This window comes from Pygocentrus nattereri, chromosome 27, assembly GCF_015220715.1.
Source record: "Pygocentrus nattereri isolate fPygNat1 chromosome 27, fPygNat1.pri, whole genome shotgun sequence".
Taxonomy (NCBI): domain Eukaryota; kingdom Metazoa; phylum Chordata; class Actinopteri; order Characiformes; family Serrasalmidae; genus Pygocentrus; species Pygocentrus nattereri.
Window position 1 is genome coordinate 9,337,925 of NC_051237.1, and position 21,084 is coordinate 9,359,008.

Sequence of the window (21,084 nt, forward strand, 5' to 3'; positions counted from 1 at the left end):
GAGTTGTCAGGGTTCTATATATATCCACAGTCCTTACTGAACAACCCTTGAAGGGTGTAATTTCACGATCCTCCCATAACATGATTGCAATAGAGAGAATGACACATACAGTATATGAATAGGCCGGTTTGAAACATTTATTCAGATCATCTGAATAATTGCATTTTACATTGTACATGAAAGTACATACACATTACATAAATGCAAGAGGGCTTAATTGTAAATAGGCCTGGCTAATGCAATGCGCACAGTTTTGATTTACAAATAACCACATCAACAAGAAGCCAGGCTTAGCAACTGTTGCCATGAGTAACGTTGTTGAACTCCACCCCTTCTGGCTCCTCGACAGAGATGACAAGACCATCACGCTGAAAGCTCTCTCCAACACCACGATGCCAAGCAGTGCCCCTGCATGACCCTCTTCTGACTGATCTCTCATTACCTTTTAATGTATTCCTGCTTGTTCCTCCGCAGTGGTGGGGCTTTCTTGCGATGAGAGGACCCAGTGAGCAGCTCCATGCGTTGGAGCATACAATCTGCACTTCATTTTTGTGAACAACAGCTTCTGATGGGCGTAGTTGGCGGCCTCTCCGGGGCAGACGCTGCTGAATTTCCTACAATGTGAAAGAGAGAGAGAGACAGAGAGAGAGAGAGGGAAAGAGAAAGAAAGCCGGCACATCAGTGGGACACCTCTGCGACTCTGGGAGACGCTATCATTATGTGTGTTGGCAATCATGAGAGCTGAATTTGGTGTCTGGGAATGAGGGAGCCAGTGTCAGCTCCAGCTCGTGTTGGGAGCACTCTGAAATGCATTCACTGTCATACACGCGTTCTGTTTACCGCAGTGGGAGGCAAACATGAGCACGGGGGCATCGCAGGCAAAATGCACAACACAGTAAAATGAGCAAAATACATACATTAAGACTCTTTTTTGTGTTCCGCCAGTGGAAAAAAGGGAAAGAAACTGATTTCAATATAAATGGAACTGGGGAGCATGTCTTTAGATCCACTTTTTGATTGTCACTTTTCAAGCCATAAAAATACTCAGAAGCCTAGTTTTGTGGCCTTGCTCAGAAGTCAATGCTAATTTCCCCCGTTGCTAAGGCGACACATTGGGGAGCCTTGATTTCCGTCCTCTGGTCATCGTGCTTTCCTCTTTTAAAAGACTTCTTCTCACACTGCTCTCTCAGTCCTTGAAATATCTCTCAATGTTGAGCAATCAACAATAGAAGAACATCTCAAATCAGGCTCCCTACAGGCAAAGAAACAACAATGATGTACAGTATTCATTTTCAACTGATTCAAAAAACATCTCTGAGTGGTAATTTCACTGAGTACTCATATTGTGAGTGTCAGCCCATTGTGACTGTGTCAGGGATACTTACTTAGATGAATTTGCGCTACAAGCAAATCAGCGTTGTCACATTGCTAGGCGTGATATCTTTCCTGAACCCAACATAAAACTCAAAAAGGCATCATTGAAAAGGCCAAAGCCAATACAGTTTGCCACACTGTCGAACTGTCAGACATCTAGCCGAAATCACAGATGCATACAGTCTGTAAATGACCCCTCTCAGTCTCTACACAGGCCTGTCTGACAGACACATCATGCCAGTTAACTGGCAGTACTGAATCACAGGGGGTCCCACCAACATATGGTTACCTCCACAGCCCAGTACACTCACCCACTCTAATATCAGCCAGGTTACTGTGGGCCAGGAGAGTAAGTGCCAGATATCATTGATAGATATCCCTGCCAGGGCAGCCAGACACTGGCGGCTACACCTTCAGCGTACAAAGCTCATGGTCATAATTTGCATATGAATAGAATAGCACCTTTACAATTCTACAGCAACACAGTCTTATGCAAATACAGTTATAGCACTGGCAAAGATTCATAGAGCAATGCTAAATTGCTAAGCCGTATCAGGATTTATAAAATGCCAATCCATTCATCTGGCTTGTGAGAAAACAGTCAGCTCACTCAATTCGCATATTCATTGTTTAAAAACGCATGCAAGAAAGTTTTCATCTGCTAATTTGCAATTAACCTCTTTGTGAGAGTAAAACCTTTGGAGGCATCAGTCATCTTTTTGTTCAGATGCAAGGAGGTAAATAAGATGAAGGTGTGCCGAGGGGGAAGTGAGTGAGGAAAAGACTAAAATGACAGGGAGTTTAGCGCTGAATCCTTTTTGCAGACCGCTGACACATGAATGAGGGGAGAGAGCTGGAGAGCAGGAAAAAAGTAGACAACCAATTTAGGAGTAATGCAACTAAAAACAGACAAGTGTAATTTCATCCATCTGGACAGATGTGTAAAAGTGCTCCTCAGAACATTCCCTATGATTCCCCCTGATTGATCTTCCCCCGGACTGAAACACCTATTATTAGCCACGAGCCTAATAGCACCAGGATGGCTTGCTGCTCTCCCAGAGGCCAATTCTCCGGTCATTTCTCACTCACTGCAGCTGTAGAAACCAACCAGCAATGGGGGATGGGATTGGGGTGGAGGGGGACATGGATGGACGTCACTGTCGGCGAGATGGGTGAGTGGGTGTGGGTGATGAAGCCATCATATTCGATCTCTGGCAGACGTGATGGCATTGTTTTATCTTGGCTTCTTGGTTTCTTTAGTTCTTAGCTCTGAGGTGTAAATACTTTGTTATTAAAAGTCATAGGCCAATGCTTTCGTTTGCTAATGGAGAGAAAAGGCATTCTGTCTTGGATAAAACATGGGCAGACACCTGCGGCAGAGTAGAATAAAAAAATACATGAGCACCTACAGCAACTTTTCAAATTGCCAACTGTTTTTCAAAAGCTGTATCATCTCATCCTTGAAATACTGCAAACTTAGTAGCTAAAGGACACGAAAAACAAGCTGTGCTGTATCAACACATGAGTTGTTCTTCTTTAAATTATGGTCCAGACTAAGTCACATGAGCTACACTCTTAAAAATTAAGAATTTTTAATAAGTTAAAGATTTTTTGAAACTTTATTTGTTAAAAGTACTTACATATTTCATTAACAGTAGTGTCATTTAAAGGGTAATTCACTACTTATTTTAAGTTTCTGCATAATTAAATGATTGCAATATAAATAAAGCCATTCAGAGTGGTTTGATGAGAAAGGCACATTGTAGAGAGATGTACACAGTCATAATTGTTCACAGAGTTGGTGATAAGAACCAGGTGACTGAACGTTGTAGTATGTCACAGAAAGTTATTACATTGAAATGGTTAATAATACACTGCCTGATGTCTAAGACATTGTTTTACTTTTATAGCTTTCAGATAAGTGTTGGGCCTAAGTCATGTTTTTTTTAATTTGTGGAATTCCCCTCTAAAGAACAATCAATTGAAAGGTCATTTTAGGGACCCAAAATTGTCCTTCTCTTTAGTCATCATCCACCTATAAGAGCAGGTGAGAAAACCATCCATATGACTGTGGACCAACACATATTTGACTAAAGACCAAGCCACTTGAAATAAAGCACTGCAAACTAAAGAGCTGTCTTTTTGTCTTTTTATGTTGAGGTCTTGAAAAAATAGGCAACGAGTGAAGGAATGCATGTGGTCTGTTGACTGACAGTTCCCCACCCACTTCATGCCACTGTAGCCATATGTCTGCAGTGTGCTGTGATCAAATCAAATCTATTTTGATCCAGAATAAGATCTGTACCATTCTTCTTCTGGTCTCCATCACAGCTTCTCCATCCAGCAGAGACTGCAGCACTATACCTTCATACCCCCTCCCAACACACACACACATATACAGAAAATTTGAACATAAATCCAGAAACACAAGCAGGAAATGTGCTTTTGTCATCACACTGGTGCAGATAGACCCTGCTGACTTACATTGTGGGCAATGCAGGTTGTTGTTTTCTGGCTGCTGCAAGATGCATGTTGGAAAATCACTTTACCTTTTTTTCATTATTTACACAAACTGCCTCTCCTTATATTGATTGAATAAGCTCTTTGGTGGATGCATTTCCAAGGGCAGCTATCAGTGTGATTGCCTGCTTGCATTTTGGTAAAATGGACATAGTCTAAAACCCTTGAACTGAAATGGTCTTTAAGGCTAATGAAAATAAAAGCTTTGGGACTTTTAGCCTGAAAAGCACTAATAAATGTGAGATTATATGGCTTATTATTGTTATCTCCTCAAATGACCACCTAATTTGTATGATCTTTGATTATTTATTCGTTTTGGCATTTAAACCGTGGGACATTATCTAATGTTTTGACACCTCCCCAGTTCTTCTCATGCTTTTAGGCCTTTTTATGTGTATGACATTTTCTGTAATGACATTGCTCAATATTATAAGGCACAGCAATAAAGGTAAAAATATACATGTCTATAACAAAATAACTAAACTAAAAAATCAATTCATGATAAATAACCATGACAAAATGACAAATATTATAATATTAAACTACTTGCATTTCCTGGATATCCTGTTTTTGTCTTTGTTATATCTTCCACATATAGTATATTTTATTAAGGTTGTGTTATAAACTAAACAAAACCTCTAAACTGCATTTTAAATGCCAAGAAAACAGACTGATGTGTGTGTGTTTTTTACTACAGCTCATTGTTATTATTCTCAATGTAACCAGAACGAATCGCAGTCTCCCAGTTTCTTTGTTAAAACTGAACACACTGCAAAAACTATTCACAGACAGTTTAAAGCAGGTCTAGTTTTATAATAGTTTATGGACACAGGTTTATTAAACCACGGTCAGTCCAGCGCAGCACCGGTATCACTGTAAGCTTCCTCTTCCTTTCTGTTTATAATATTCATGAGTTTTTGTGTTTTTCTCTTTGTCTCTATCTGTAGTGCTGAGGTAGTGGGAAGTGTGGTAGCGTGCTGGTGTGGAGTGAATGCAGTGGGCACGAGGAGCTCCAGCAGGTGTGACTTGTTTTCTGCGCATTTTTCCGCCTCATCTAACTCACCGTTCTTGAGTTTCAGGCTCTTCATTGTTCTGGCCTCTTCTTTGTTTCTGCTTTTTTCTCTCCACTACCTGCGGATGAGGGCAACGTCTTGTTCAGTCACACGCGAGCTCAGCCCAGCGCATACCTTCAGCTCCACGAATAAAGCGCTGCATTAGAGGGGCGACGCGCCTGCGACAAATCTGAAATAAACCTGAAGGACGCCCACCCTCCAACGCCCCTGCTAATGTCAGCGAGACTGCACCCTTTAGTGTTTACGGCCTCGAAATAGTCATGAAAACCAAACAGTCTGTCAACCCAGTTTTGGGTTTAAATTGTACGTTTAAATTGCGTCCGTTGCGCGCTAAGGATGATTAAGACTATCAGACAGTGTTGCCATGGGGACTGTGGGCACCTCATTAGTGTTTTGGGCCTGTATTTGGTGTCCAAACTAAACATTTAACAAACAGCAATTTTTTTTTATTTTGCCTCATATTAAAACCCCAAACTCGTCTGTTGGTGTGAGTGCTGGAGGCTGGGTGGATGGTACAGCAGGGAGGGTGGCTTTAGACGGAGTTGGATATGGAGAAGATGAAACGCACGGATTGGTAATAAGGGCATTTGCCTGGGCCAGGCATGATGTGGGGGGCTTGTGCTCCGTCCAGAGAGCGAGCCACCTGCCTAGACAAACTCTCATATGCAAAACGATTTCCTCTCTAAACCATGGCATCTCCGCTGAATATGAATCCAGCCACGCGCTGCGCCCGTTCCTCAAAGATCAAAGACAAATGAGCGCGAGTCCATTAACACGGAGTCACGTGATCACATGGACAATTAACAGAGAAAACCAGTATCTTCCTTTCCAATGCTTCTTCAACAGCGTAGTACTGCTACTATACTGCTAACAACAACAACAAGAACACAACAACGCTACTACTAATAACACTACTACTAATACTGCTACTAATAATAGTAACAACTATTATTATGATTATTAGTATAATAGCACTACTAATAATGATTATTATTATAATTGTTATTGTAATAATATCAACAATAATAACAACAAAACACTAATAAAAATGGTACTGATAATAATAATAAACGTGTTTTTATTATTATTATAACACCATTGATCATAAATAATTATTTGAATTTGCAAACTTGCATCATTATTACAATTGTTACTATTATTGCTTTTGTTATTAGCATTATGATTATTATTACTATTGTAATTAACTTTAGAAATAATATGATTATTTGATAAAATACTAGTACTACTACTAATAATATTATAACAACAACGGCAGCAATAATAATAATAATAATAATAATAATAATCTCAAACGATCTTTGTAATATTTTCCAGTTCGTTGTTATTAAAAATATATATTTCGTTGTTCATTTTAAAAATACCCAACAATAATATAATGAAAATAATAAATAATAATATAGTAATTTATATCGCATTATCAACCCCCCCCCCAAATATCGTTGTTGTCTGTGATGCCCGCGTGTTTATCGGAGCCGCTTCTGCTCGGCCAGCGCGCGGCAAAAAACAATAAAGCGAGTGCGTGTGCTGACATGCAAACCCGCTATTCACACGAGCGCCTTTCAATCTGTCAAAACACACTGCAGCCTGACTAACTCCTCTAAGGGCCATTACACCGGCCCCGCGTTTATTACCCACCCTCCACACACACACACACACACACACACACACACTGATCAGATATTACACATCCGTGCACTGTCTGTGGACAGTTTGTTTTGTTTCGACTTGCGCAGTTACACTGTGTTTTATATATCAGTGGACGCTGATAAGCCTCTTCATATTCACACACATCAGAGCAGCGCTGACTGTGAGGTCTGAAACAGGCGCCTAATTAGGTTAGAACAGCGGAGTGATAAGGCAGTGATAGCGCTGCCCGCTCTGAGCGCAGCGCAGTGAAACACCCCTCCGATGCGCATCAGGAGTTTATTCCATTTGCAACCCAGTGTTGGATTCAAAGCCTCGGAGCGGAAGGCAAACGAAAAATTACAAAATGAAAGGGGGCTTCGGTGCTAGAAAAAAAGGCTATCTTTGTTTGCACCCCCCCCCCTTTGTTTACCGCGGGATTTTTTTCATTTTACTAATTCATTTCAATGGCTTTCAAACTGGAAAATGGAAATGTTGCTCTTGCCCTCTATTTGAGCAGCCGCGTCCTGGCAACAGAGCAATTTTCTATCATCACGGATAAACGGCATCGAGCAGTACAGTGGGCTAAAAAAGCCTATGATTGCTAGCCTTCCTGTCTGTCATCTCTCCACCAAATCCTGAGCTGCCTGCTCTCACAGCTAATAATGTCTTCTATTAAGTCCAAAAAGAAGCCCGAAAAAAAAATCTCACTGTCCTCATTTGTTCAACACTCTCCAAAAGATAAAAGATATTTCAGCGGGCTCGCCTCAGTATAGATGAAGCCCAAATGAACAGGGAGGTGCGCAATTTCACTCGGAACATAATTAACCCAATGCTTTCCCCCCCTTTTTACATCTAAGATCATGTAGCTGAGGGGGAAACATGTTTATTCGGAAAGAGGAGTGAACCAAGGCTTGCATACCACTGAAATCTCAAAAAACAACACAAATGTATACCAAAATATATCTGATAATAATTAATCATTCTGATTAGTTGATGCATGAACCTGTCTTTTTAAATGCACTTTATAAGGAGGATCAAAGCGCCTAAGTCTACATCTCACACTAATCCTAAGTGGTTAGAAAGGATTGAAAAGAATAATAAAAAATTCCATGCTCATTAATAGTAATGACCTGTGTGGATCTGACCCACAGCATGTCTGTCTATAACATGGAAAGCAATGGTTGACCAGAAACACTTGTGTCCTGAGCCAGAGGACCTCTGTGTGAGTGCAATAATTCTGATTTTTAGCATTTTCTTTATATATTGCACCACACACACATGAATTGAATGCATGCATATTTTTGTAAGTTATTTTTGGTGGTCATGATTATGGTGACTCTAATCTTGGTCTTTAGGTCCACTATAGATTGTATAGGGCTTAATAATCAAGCTGTATTTATCAGCAATAGTAAGCTTTGTGCCAGTGTTTAACTGTTTGGAGTAAAATTCATTCAAGCATTTCCCTCCAGTTGCCAGCACTACAATTACCCGGCCTGGATTTCTGCTACAGTGATGGGAGATGCACCGCAGAGATTACACTCTTTTCAGGTGAGATCAAACTCCAAATATTACATGTTTCATGTGCACAAAACAAAACAACATAAAGTATTTAAAGCTTCACAAACTAAATATGGATGTTCCCCTATGTTTTTATTACAGCCCCTGTTTTAACCTAGAACAAATAAAGTTAGAAGCATGTGGGCTGCAGCAGAGAGGGGGTGGTGACTGGAAGAGTGCACGGTTACTCTCCTTCTGATGAGTATAGTGGGTTTGGTGGTTATAGTGTGTATGGTGGGTTTGGTGGTTATAATGAATATGGTGGGTTTGGTGGTTATGATGGATATGATAGGTTAGAAGGATATGGTGGGTTTATTGGTTATGATTATATATTACATCAACACAATTTGAATCAAGCAAAATTCAAAGCAACCCTTTTTCAGTGTATGGTGGATATGGTGGGCTTGATGGGTATTGTCGGTGAGGTAGATGGTGGCTATGATAGCTATGGGTATGATGCCCACTGCAAAAGAACAAATTCAGACTGCCTGCGTGTGAAGACACTTCTTTGACTCTATCTTAATCATTGTGTCCACATTCTTTATCCATTGATACGGAACAGCTCTTTCTCTTTATCTATCTATATAGATCAGCTTTGTGTCACTTTATCTATGTATACTGATGAGCTCTATAGCTCTTTACCCATCCATACTGATCAACTGTTCAGGTGTATAGCGTTCTCCATCCATACTGACCAACACTATAACTCTTTGGCAACCATACTGACCAGCTCTATAGTTCTTTACCCATCCATACTGACCAGCTCTATAGCTCTTTACCCATCCATACTGACCAGCTCTATAGCTCTTTACCCATCCATACTGATCAGCTCTATAGCTCTTTATCCATCCATACTGTTCAGTTCTATAGCTCTTTCTCCATCCATACTGACCAGTTCTACAGCTCTTTACCCATCCATACTGATCAGTTCTATGGCTCTTTCTCCATCCATACTGAATAGATCTATAGCTCTTTACCCATCCATACTGACCAGCTCTATAACGCTTTATCCATCCATACTGACCAGCTCTATAGCTCTTTATCCACCCATACTGATCAGCTCTATAGCTCTTTACCCATCCATACTGACCAGCTCTACACATTTTCATCCATCGGTACTGACCAGCTCTATACTACTTTATCCACCCATGCTGACCAGCTCTACAGCTCTTTACCCATTCATACTGATCAGTTCTATAGCTCTTTCTCCATCCATACTGACCAGATCTATAGCTCTTTACCCATCCATACTGACCAGCTCTATAACTCTTTATCCATCCATACTGACCAGCTCTATAGCTCTTTATCCACCCATACTGATCAGCTCTGTAGCTCTTTACCCATCCATACTGACCAGCTCTACACATTTTCATCCATCGGTACTGACCAGCACTATAGCTCTTTATCCACCCATGCTGACCAGCTCTACAGCTCTTTCCCCATCCTGATCAGCTCTATAGCTCTTTCTCCATCCATGCTGATCAGCTCTATAGCTCTTTCTCCGTCCATGCTGATCAGCTCTATAGCTCTTTCTCCACCCATACTGACCAGCTCTATAGTTCTTTACCCATCCATACTGACCAGCTCTATAGCTCTTTACCCATCCATACTAACCACCTCTATAGCTCTTTATTTATCAATACTGATCACCTCTGTAGCTCTTTCTCCATCCATACTGATCAAATCTATAGCTCTTTTTCCATCCATACTGACCAGCTCTATAGCTCTTTACCCATCCATACTGATCAGCTCTATAGCTCTTTACCCATCCATACTGATCAGATCTATAGCTCTTTACCCATCCATACTGATAAGCTCTATAGCTTTTTACCCATCCATGCTGACCAGCTCTATAGCTCTTTACCCATCCATACTGACCAGCTCTATAGCTCTTTACCCATCCATACTGATCAGCTCTATAGCTCTTTACCCATCCATACTGATCAGATCTATATCTCTTTACCCATCCATACTGACCAGCTCTATAGCTCTTTACAGCTCTTTGCCAATCCGTACTGACCAGCTCTATAGCTGTTTACCCATCCATACTGATCAGCTCTATAGCTCTTTACCCATCCATACTGACCAGCTCTATAGCTCTTTACCCATCCATACTGATCAGCTCTATAGCTCTTTACCCATCCATACTGACCAGCTCTATAGCTCTTTACCCATCCATACTGATCAGCTCTATAGCTCTTTACCCATCCATACTGACCAGCTCTATAGCTCTTTACCCATCCATGCTGATCAGCTCTATAGCTCTTTACCAATCCATACTGACCACCTCTATAGCTCTTTATTCATCAATACTGATCAACTCTGTAGCTCTTTCTCCATCCATACTGATCAGATCTATACCTCTTTTTCCATCCATACTGACCAGCTCTATAACTCTTTACCCATTCATATTGATCAGCTCTATAGCTCTTTACCCATCCATACTGACCAGCTCTATAGGTCTTTACCCATCCATACTGATCAGCTCTATAGCTCTTTATCCATCCATACTGATCAGCTCTATAGTTCTTTACCCATCCATACTGACCAGCCCTACAGCTCTTTACCCATCCATACGGATCAGCTCTATAGCTCTTTACCCATCCATACTGATCAGCTCTACAGCTCTTTACCCATCCATACTGATCAGCTCTATAGCTCTTTACCCATCCATACTGACCAGCTCTATAGCTCTTTACCCATCCATACTGATCAGCTCTACAGCTCTTTACCCATCCATACTGATCAGCTCTATAGCTCTTTACCCATCCATACTAACCACCTCTATAGCTTATTATTCATCAATACTGATCAACTCTGTAGCTCTTTTTCCATCTATACTGACCAGCTCTATAGTACTTTCTCCATCCATACTGATCAGCTCTATAGCTCTTTACCCATCCATACTGACCAGCTCTATAGCTCTTTACCCATCCATGCTGACCAGCTCTATAGCTCTTTCCTTATCCATACTGATCAGGTCTATAGCTCTTTACCCATCCATACTAACCACCTCTATAGCTTATTATTCATCAATACTGATCAACTCTATAGCTCTTTACCCATCCATACTGACCAGCTCTATAGGTCTTTACCCATCCATGCCGATCAGCTCTATAGCTCTTTATCCATCCATACTGATCAGCTCTATAGCTCTTTACCCATCCATACTGACCAGCTCTACAGCTCTTTACCCATCCATACTGATCAGCTCTATAGCTCTTTACCCATGCATACTGACCATCTCTATAGCTCTTTACCCATCCATGCTGACCAGCTCTATAGCTCTTTACTTATCCATACTGATCAGGTCTATAGCTCTTTACCCATCCATACTAACCACCTCTATAGCTTATTATTCATCAATACTGATCAACTCTGTAGCTCTTTTTCCATCCATACTGACCAGCTCTATAGTACTTTCTTCATCCATACTGACAGCTCTATAGCTCTTTACCCATCAATACTGATCAGCTCTATAGCTCTTTATCCATCCATACCGATCAGCTCTATAGCTCTTTACCCATCCATACTGACCAGCTCTATAGCTCTTTACCCATCCATACTGATCAGCGCTATAGCTCTTTATCCATCCATACCGATCAGCTCTATAGCTCTTTACCCATCCATACTGACCATCTCTATAGCTCTTTACCCATCCATACTGACCAGCTCTACAGTTCTTTACCCATCCGTACTGACCAGCTCTATAGCTCTTTACCCATCCATACTGATCAGCGCTATAGCTCTTTATCCATCCATACTGACCAGCTCTACAGCTCTTTACCCATTCATAGTAACCACCTCTATAGCTTTTTATCCATCCATACTGACCAGCTCTATAGCTTTTTATCCATCCATACTGACCAGCTCTATAGCTTTTTATCCATCCATACTGACCAGCTCTATAGCTCTTTATCCATCCATACTGACCAGCTCTATAGCTTTTTATCCATCCATACTGACCAGCTCTATAGCTCTTTACCCATCCATACTGACCAGCTCTATAGCTCTTTACCCATCCAAACCGATCAGCTCTATAGCTCTTTACCCATCCATACTGACCAGCTCTATAGCTTTTTATCCATCCATACTCATCAGCTCTATAGCTCTTTACCCATCCATACTAACCAGCTCTATAGCTTTTTATCCATCCATACTGACCAGCTCTATAGGTCTTTCTCCATCCATACCGACCAGCTCTATAGCTCTTTATCCGTCAATACTTATCAGCTCTATAGCTCATCACGCATCCATACTGATCACCTCTATAGCTCTTTATCCATCCATACTAACCAGCTCTATAGCTCTTTACCCACCCAAACTGACCAGCTCTATAGCTCTTTCTCCATTCATACTGACCAGATGTACAGTACTTTATCCATCAGCCTGCTGTGTTGGGTTTCAGGCCCAGTGTGAAATGAGAAATGAGAATATTTCCCTCCAGATCTGTGTTAACACTCACATATAATTAACGTAGACACACACACATATACATACACACACACACATAAGAGAGATAGAGAAAGTTCCCGATATCATGTTCTTATATTGAACATTATTATTTTTATTATTGTTCTTATAATAATAATAATAATTATTATTATTATTATTGTTGTTGTTGTTGTATTAATGCTTAATAATTGACACTATAAACCAATCATAATAATAATAGTCATAATAATAATAATAATAATAACGACAACAACAACAACAATAATAAATAATAATAATAATTAATAATAATGTTTTTGCTGTTGTTTGCTACTGTAAAACATTACTTTGACCCGAAATTATAATATTAATCCAGCGCTCAGTTCTTTCTGGAATCTTTGTGGGAAGTTCATTTGTTTTCATTTTTAACGTTACAAATTGTGATTTATACTTTTGGTCACGAGGCACATAAAGCGATTAGAATTATGACCTAAACGAACAGGAAACTAATAAGAGCCTAAAACCAAATCCACAGTGATGTGACACATCAGCGGGATTTTACAGAGCCGTTTGATAGAGACTTTGTGCAGCTGCAGTTCCGCACAGCCTCTGCACATTTAACAGCACAGTGAAGGTTAAACACCTGTGAAATGTTCTACACTAGAAACTTCTATTTTACTATTCTATAAAAAAGAAAGAATTGAAACGATCACGAAACGCAGATTCGTTTAATTCAGTGCTACTAACCCCTCAGAGAGTTTGTTATTTTCATTCAAATTAATGTTTTAAATCTTCTGTAACAAATTAGTCGCAAACCGCTGTGCGTTTCTGCGAGTTCCTACAGAACAGATCTCATAGCTGTTGACTGTTTACAAACCATTTCTGTAACGTGTCTGACTGTGTTCAACACGTCTGACACAAGCTGCCACGTTATTCTCATCAACCTTTTTACAGGATCTCTTTCTCTGATCGCGCAGGTAGTATCAAAACCGACCCGTCTCCACCAATTAACCCTTTAAAGCAAGAGAACTGAAAGCTGAGTTTGTGCCACTCGGGCGATTAGAGTCCTGTATAGATCTGGCTTCTCTCTGTTGAGCTGGAGAGAATCAGTCCACTGCTCCAGTCAGCAGCACCACAAAGCAAGCAGATACCTGATCAGCTCCACAAACACACACACACACACACATACACACACACACACACACACACATACACACACAGCAAACCTTTCAGCACACATTTCACCAAACCTAACCTGCAAAATTCACCAAAGGCCACATTTTATAGACGACACAGCTCACACACTTTTGTCCCTTACCTGTCCGGGATGGAGACAGACAGATCCCAGCTGTGATTTCGCGCGAGCAGTTTTCAGTGAGAAAAGCCGGGGCGCGAGCAGCTGGCCGTGTTCGTGGAGAATGGCGATCCAGGCCGCTCGTGCACTTTTTAAATCCCACAAAGTAAATAACAACCCTGGCAATAATAGCAAGGTACCCAGCTCTGCTTACAGAAAAGGGAGAAAATTGAAACTAAACGCTGCATTTAGGCCCCCATTTTTGATAAGAGGATAATTGAGGCGACACTGGCGTATAATTAGCGGATAATTTATGCTATATCCACTTTTATTCCACCTCCGAAAATAAACTTGGTCCATAATCATTACAGGCGAATTGTTCTTAATTTTATTGAGGTAATTTGAATACAGTGGAGCGGGCAATCAAACGGGATTGAGATAGAACTGATTGCGACTATAATTACTTTTTCATCACCATTTAAAGCAAATGAACGCCATATTACGAAAGTAAACGTGTTCGCCATAAAAAATAAAAGGATGTGAAATGGGAATGGAGAGAGAGTTGTGGTGTATATTTACGGCGTGCTTTCTAATGGGGATCGAGATTGGCCAAACCACTAAACTGAAGGTGTAATTTACATATATTTTCGACTGTAACGAGCTCCTGATTGCGGTGGGGGGAAACGCTGTCAGTTAGCCGGGACATCCAATGACACATGCTTGGACTGTAACTTAATTCATTACGCACTGTAGTCCAGCAGGCCTGGAGCAATTAAGCAGCTAATAGGCCGCTTGGTTCTGAAGCTGGTCAGGTTACTGTCATGATCATTGATCTCGCGCTATATAAAAAAAAAAAAAAAAAACAATTACAGCGCGACTCCTGTCGCCCAGTCAGCACCTCTATGGCTCATTAGCCCAAGCTGATCAAGTCAGTGTGACTTGTCGTTCAGAATACGGCACCGAGCTCGCGCGCGTGTGTAAAAAGGCGCGTTTGGTGGTGATTGTGTGGTGAGTGTGTGAGGGATATCCCACCCATAGCCCCGGCTGCGGTGGCAGCTGTTAAGGTAGGTTAACTCGCTCTAAAGTCTCAGCTAAGCCCGGAGCTGATGACGTTGGGTTGAATGGCCAATCGGAAGGCGCTGCCCTTTGGAGACAAAACCATTTTACTTGTAGTGTCTGCATCAAGTCTGCAAGCAGGGACTCAAATTTAACAGAATCCACGTTAAAATCTCTGCCTTTACTCAAGCCCACCTTCCGCCATAGCTCGCGAGGAAACACTGGAGGAGCAAAAAAACCCAAAATAAAACAACAGCGCCAACGAACGAGCGAAGATTTTTGGAGTAATCAGCGGAGAAATTGCGTAAACAAGGAGCGCGAAAAGGGGGATCGCTACAAAAACAAGGACTTCGTTTGGACTTGAGAGAGAGTGAAGGTGTGTGTGTGTGCGCGCGTGTGTACGATTGTGTGTTTGTGTGTGTGTGTGTGTGCGTGTGTGTGAATGTGGGGTGGGGGTGGGGGGGTAAAGTGCTCTCGAGGCAGCAAATTTGATGATGACCATGAGTACGATGGCTGACGGTCTGGAGGCTCAGGACTCGTCCAAATCGGCGTTCATGGAGTTTGGTCAGCAGCAGGCGCCCTCGCAGCAGAGCTCGCCGTCGGTGGGCGCCGGCCACTACCCGCTGCACTGCCTGCACTCCGGCGCGCACCAGCAGCAGCACGACGGCTCGCCTTACTCGGGCTCCGGCTCGTACAACCGCTCGCTCGCCTACTCGTACATGAGCCACCCGCACCACAGCCCCTACTTGCCCTCCTACCACAGTAACGCGGCCGCGGCGCACACCAGGTTAGACGGCACAGGTAAGAGAGCCTTTCCAGTCCCTACACCTCCTCCAGCCGGAGCACTTTCGCTTTCTTTCGCGGTTTGTTTTCTTTCGTTAGACACCAGAAACAAGTACTAGTGCAGTGGCGTTTGTACGCAGTTGTTGCTCGTGTGCACGAGAGACGTGAATGAGAGGATGAAGCGCGGGTGAGGAGCTGTGAAGGTGCCTTACCGCTGTTATTCCTTTGTGTAGTCGTGCAGGTCAGGTGGCTTTAGCGCTGCTGTCCGCGCATCCATGTCTGCTCTAATGACAGTGATGGAGTTACACGCGGGCCATTCTCCCCATCACTGCAAATTATAATTAGCATCTGATTTACTGGCTCTCGTCGAGTCCTTACATGCAGTTTGTTACGTGGAAAAGCGGATGGAAATTTAATCTTCCCTGATAAATCGATTTGTTTCCTTTTGCCATTTTTCTTCTGATATTGTGTATCAGAATTTGGTAAAACATGCAGCTGCTGTCCATTTTATGTTTGCTAAGTCTCAAGGTCCACCAAGTGTATTTCCTTCCCAAATCCAAATTTAGTGTAAGTCTAGGCTTGAAAGGTTTTCCCACCATTGATATTACAATTTACTCCAAGACAGGCTTTATTTACTGTCTAGGAAACTGTACTATTAAAATGATGTTCCCTGTGCAGATGCCGTAGTAGAATCCTCCACTGTTTTGTAAATGTGAGAGTGAAGAACCTTTTTAAAGTGTAAACAACCCCCACACAATGTGAGGGTTTCTTAACAATTAAGCGAAGAACCACTTGGGAGCATTTATGTGTGTTTTAGAGATTATTTAAAACAAAAAATCCTATGAGATTCTCCCACCAACATGCCGTTACCTCTTCCAGAGCAGCAGAAAACAACAGTGATTGAAAACGGAGAAATACGGTTCAACGGGAAAGGCAAGAAGATCCGCAAACCGCGGACCATCTATTCCAGTTTGCAGCTACAGGCTCTGAACCACCGCTTCCAGCAGACCCAGTATCTCGCCCTGCCAGAGCGCGCGGAGCTCGCCGCCTCCCTCGGCCTCACGCAGACACAGGTACCATCTGACAAACGCGATGGTGGGCTGCAAATGTACATCCATGCAGAATAACACAGTATTTAGATGCCATTCCACCTCAGATGTAGGCTGTAATTTGGTTTGATATTTTCTAAAGTGATGTGTTAAATAACAACACACCTACTTGTGTTGCCTGTTTTAGGACTTTTTTGTCGTATTGTCTTCTGATTTAATACGTTGTGTTGGAAGCAGCACAAATCATGCTGTCCGTAACTGAGCACAGAACTATTTTAATATTTCAGTATTATAATGTTTTATTTTTGACACAAAATGTCCAACTGAGCACACCGCGGCGTCTGGTTAGAGACAGTGTGTGGTTTTAACGCCTCTGCTTACAGCCTTACAGGATTATTATATTGGATACTGAAAAAATACCTGCTTTGGATTTAAACGAATCAAATTCGTCAAGTGTTACGTGCGTCACAGTTCCTGCCAAAAAGAAGTAAACTAAAGATTTGTGCAGCTGTATTGGTGCAGCGCGGTGTGTTAATCTGCGACCTACTGACACGCTGGATTGTGTCAAATTATAATTAATGTGTGTGAATTTAAATCGTGTTTTTATTCTTATATCCCAGGCTGCTCTGCACTGCTCATAGGCCCTGGTTCTGTAATAAACTCGTTTCTATTTTTTCCAGGTAAAGATCTGGTTCCAGAACAAGAGGTCGAAGTTCAAGAAGCTGCTGAAGCAAGGCAGCAACCCCCACGAGAGCGAGCCTCTGCCGGGCTCCCTCGCGCTGTCCCCGCGCTCGCCGGCCATCCCGCCCATATGGGACGTGTCCGCGTCTTCCAAAGGTGCGAGCATGTCCGCCAACAGCTACATGCCCGCCTACTCCCACTGGTACTCTTCTCCTCACCAGGACTCCATGCAGAGATAGGCTGCGCGCGCCCGGCCAGGCCGCAGGCCCACCTGCGCCCCCTCCTTCAGTGCTACCTGAGCGGGTACAGCCGCTGCCGCCGGAGGACGGTTCGTTTCTGGAGAGCGCTCCTTCCGCTGGAGGATAAGCGGACACGGCGGGACCGAACTGGATTTTTTTTTTTTTTGCTTAAAAGAAACATCCGCTGTTGTATCTGTTGACTCTTGAACCAAAGGCGTCCATCACCAGCATGGGGCAGGAGCGGGGACGCCTTTCGCAAAGCCCCATGGGTCATGACTGAAAACGACGAACTCTGATTTAAGAAAAAAAAAAAAACGAACAAAAACAAAAAATTGCGCTCTTTTCGTTATGACTACATGTTTGTCGTCATGCGAAAGAAAGCAATTTGTCTGTAAATATCTTGTCCAATTTTAGTTGTAAAATACTTTTTATGTTTTTGTCATAAATGGAGTAAACCATGGCTTCAAAACAGTGCGTGCTTGAATTTTTTATAAGAAATTTGGGGAAATATTCTAAATCAGCGACTCATTGGCGGGCTGTTACACATTTCAGGTCCGTTGTTAAAATAATCTTTAAACTCTACATTGTCAGTCGCGTTGCTTAAAACCTTAAAGTCATGATATTGTTAAAAAACACTTTTAATTCGGTTAAATATTTGGAAACGACCGTTTGAATTTCACGCGCTATACGTGCGGTACGAAGTTAATCCAAAGAAATAACAAAATATCTTACCCTGTTGGTAAGTTGGTCGTCTCTCGACGGATTTTTCCTATAAAATAAACCTGCATCTCGTCCATCTTGCCATTCTCTGCCTCAATCATTAGAGTATTGACAAAATGTTTTTCTCCTCTCTCTCCCTGTCTTGGATGTGCGAAGTGCTGAATGCCATTCGCCACAGGATCGATGGTGAACAAAGCCTCCAGCTGCACTCTCCTTCAATATGAAGGAGATATTTGGGACAATTTATGGGTTTTATCCGAGTGAAGGCTTTTTTTTCTATTCTCATAAATGCTGACATAATTAGGGTAATTTTTGATGTAGCCCGCTGATTACAGCGTTTTTACCGTCAAAGATAATTACCTGTAATTTTCTACCACTTTTAATAGTGAAAGGCATCTTTATTTGGATTTGAGGTAGCAAAGACGAAACAAAAGACGAAATTATTCGGTTATTCATGTACAAATTGCCGCGAAGAGGGAACGCTCGGGATATTATGTGAATGACAATGTTGAATAGGGAGAGGAGAAGCCCCTGCAGCTGCCCCAGCCTGCCAGCATTAAATGGAGCTTGATTCGTTCAAACCGAGAATTGGGGATGGATCGTCTGCGTGTTTTCTAGGCATATAGAATCAGCTTTGGAAATGCTGCTGTAGGAGAGGCCCTGTTGGACCAGCCATGGTTTACGCCAGTTTACCCAAGCTGGCATAAAACCTAGAAGTGCTGAGGTTTAGATGGATTTAAAAAAAAAAAAAAACACGAGGTGGAAAATGTACAATTTGAATGTTTTGATGATGCAACTGAGAAAGCTGAAGCCAGAGAAAGATACCTAGACAGACAGATAAAGAAACAGACAGACAGACAGATGGACGGACGTAGTATTGAAAGATATATCGAGGACAAAGAGATAAGGAAGGAGAGATAGGATGTGAGGGGGAGGGAGGAGAGAGAGATAGAGTGAGAGAGAGAGATCCCAATGAATGCATCAACAATATTACCAAACATTATTTCAAGAATACGTCACTGATCCCAGCACTCATGCCTGTCTCTCAGCCTGGCTGACTGCTTTACTGGCCTATTGCTTCATGTCATAAACTTTACTGTCTGTTGCATTTTCCCAGCTTTGCTGCCCACTAAGCCGCTGACCACATCGGTGTCCGTCTGCTCAAAGCCGTCCAACCCAGTGCTTACCTTTCCTTTCCTTCCCATTCCTTTCTTTTCCTTTTCCCTTCCAGGGGCTCTGTTTTCGGCGTCTACCCCGCGCAGCCCGGCCTGTGTACCGCTGCTGCTTCAGCATAAGCAAATCCAGGTGTGAAAGTGTTCGCACACCCCGACGCCTCTTATATATCGCCTGCAAAAATTAACCGTTATTACTGTCACTGTTTAGTGCTGGTGAGCTGAAAAAAAGGCTTCTGCAATCAAGAACCAAGCGCATCTTTGCAAATGATAGATAATTGTAAATGTCCAGATTATGATAATGGAAGCCTAATCCTGGTGGAAGTGTAATTATTGTGGAGTGTTACAGTTGAAGCTGTCCAGTAAAGCTAACTGTCATTATTCATACGCCATTTGCAGAGGGAGTCGGGGAGTGCAAAATGTTCAGTCGGAATTTAACAAGGCCCTCGATATAATGGCACAGGGAAGTGTGTGCGCGCGCCTGAGTGCGAGCGTGCGTGCGTGCGCGAGGGGCTTTGAAGGATAAACAGAGATAAACAAAACCGAACTAATGCTACTTTATAGCTTCTGGAAACGTCACATATCAGGCGATTTGTATTTATTCATTTCCGTACAAAACCAATCGGTGGTCAGTGATAACGCCGTTGTTTGTTTACTTATTTATTGCTCTGTGTGTGTGTATGTGTGTGTGCGTGTGTGTGTGTGTGTGTGTGTGTGTGTGTGTGTGTGTGAGTGTGTGGATCTAATTCGTGATCAGAGCATCGCTTCAACCTGCTGGGAGAAACGAAGTGTCACCTCCAGCTAAAAGACAGTCGTGTACATGCGGCCTACGAGTGATTGACGCGTGTCTGCGGCCTTTTGTGGTCAGAACAACGTGCCCTGCAGTCCAGCACTCAAAGAACTGTCAGGATGATAGTGTGAGGAGCTCAAAGCAGGCTCAGGACTAAGCCCCGGACTTGAGCTGGTTTATTAGTGAGCTGCGCTTTGTGCCAGTGAAGAGCTGAAAGGCTGCTGCTTTAAGCGGATCCGCGCTCGTTTGTCTCCATACAAGAACAAGAATATCAGGGTTTCTCCTCATTATTGCCATTCAGGAGAGCTAAAAGGTACAAAACAGCTATTTTACTGTCTGCCAGGCCTCTTAGTGATGTTCTCAATCCAGATAAAACGCCAAGGATTTTGATATGTTTATATGAAAGCACTGTACAAATAAAATTGAATGGAAGTGAACTGAATATGCTGATCGTCCAAAATTTGTTTATAGTTAACATATAAATATAATAATAATAATAATTATTATTATTATTATCATTATTATTATTATTATTAATAATAATAATAATAAAACATAGTTTAATATTCCTATATTATATTAGAAATACTACCACTACTACAAACCACCACCACCACCAACAACAACAACAACAACAACAACAACAACAACAACAACAACAACAACAATAATAATAATAATAATAATAATAATAA

At 42.1% G+C, this 21,084-nt stretch overlaps 1 protein-coding gene and 1 long non-coding RNA gene across 2 annotated transcripts; one reads left to right on the top strand and one right to left on the bottom strand.

Annotated features, from left to right (window-relative positions):
• Nucleotides 1-115: 115 nt before the first annotated feature.
• Nucleotides 116-18,612, bottom strand: LOC108425994. The gene is made up of 2 exons (XR_001857741.2): nucleotides 18,440-18,612; nucleotides 116-614 (listed from the first exon to the last, which is right to left on the bottom strand). It is a non-coding gene; the product is annotated as an uncharacterized LOC108425994 (long non-coding RNA).
• On the top strand, nucleotides 14,926-20,826 carry dlx6a (distal-less homeobox 6a). Its single transcript, XM_017695125.2, has 3 exons — nucleotides 14,926-15,756; nucleotides 16,618-16,811; nucleotides 17,468-20,826. Exons 1-3 carry the CDS (start codon nucleotides 15,447-15,449, stop codon nucleotides 17,705-17,707), a joined length of 744 nt encoding a protein of 247 aa, XP_017550614.1. The 5' UTR covers nucleotides 14,926-15,446; the 3' UTR covers nucleotides 17,708-20,826.
• Nucleotides 20,827-21,084: the final 258 nt, after the last annotated feature.

Excerpts from the sequence above, each read along its gene's own strand:
- dlx6a (XM_017695125.2), top strand. The coding sequence starts at position 15,447 with ATGATGACCATGAGTACGATGGCTGACGGTCTGGAGGCTCAGGACTCG. Across the intron at positions 15,757-16,617 it reads CACCAGGTTAGACGGCACAG|AGCAGCAGAAAACAACAGTG; the intron begins GTAAGAGAGCCT and ends TACCTCTTCCAG. Across the intron at positions 16,812-17,467 it reads TCGGCCTCACGCAGACACAG|GTAAAGATCTGGTTCCAGAA; the intron begins GTACCATCTGAC and ends TATTTTTTCCAG.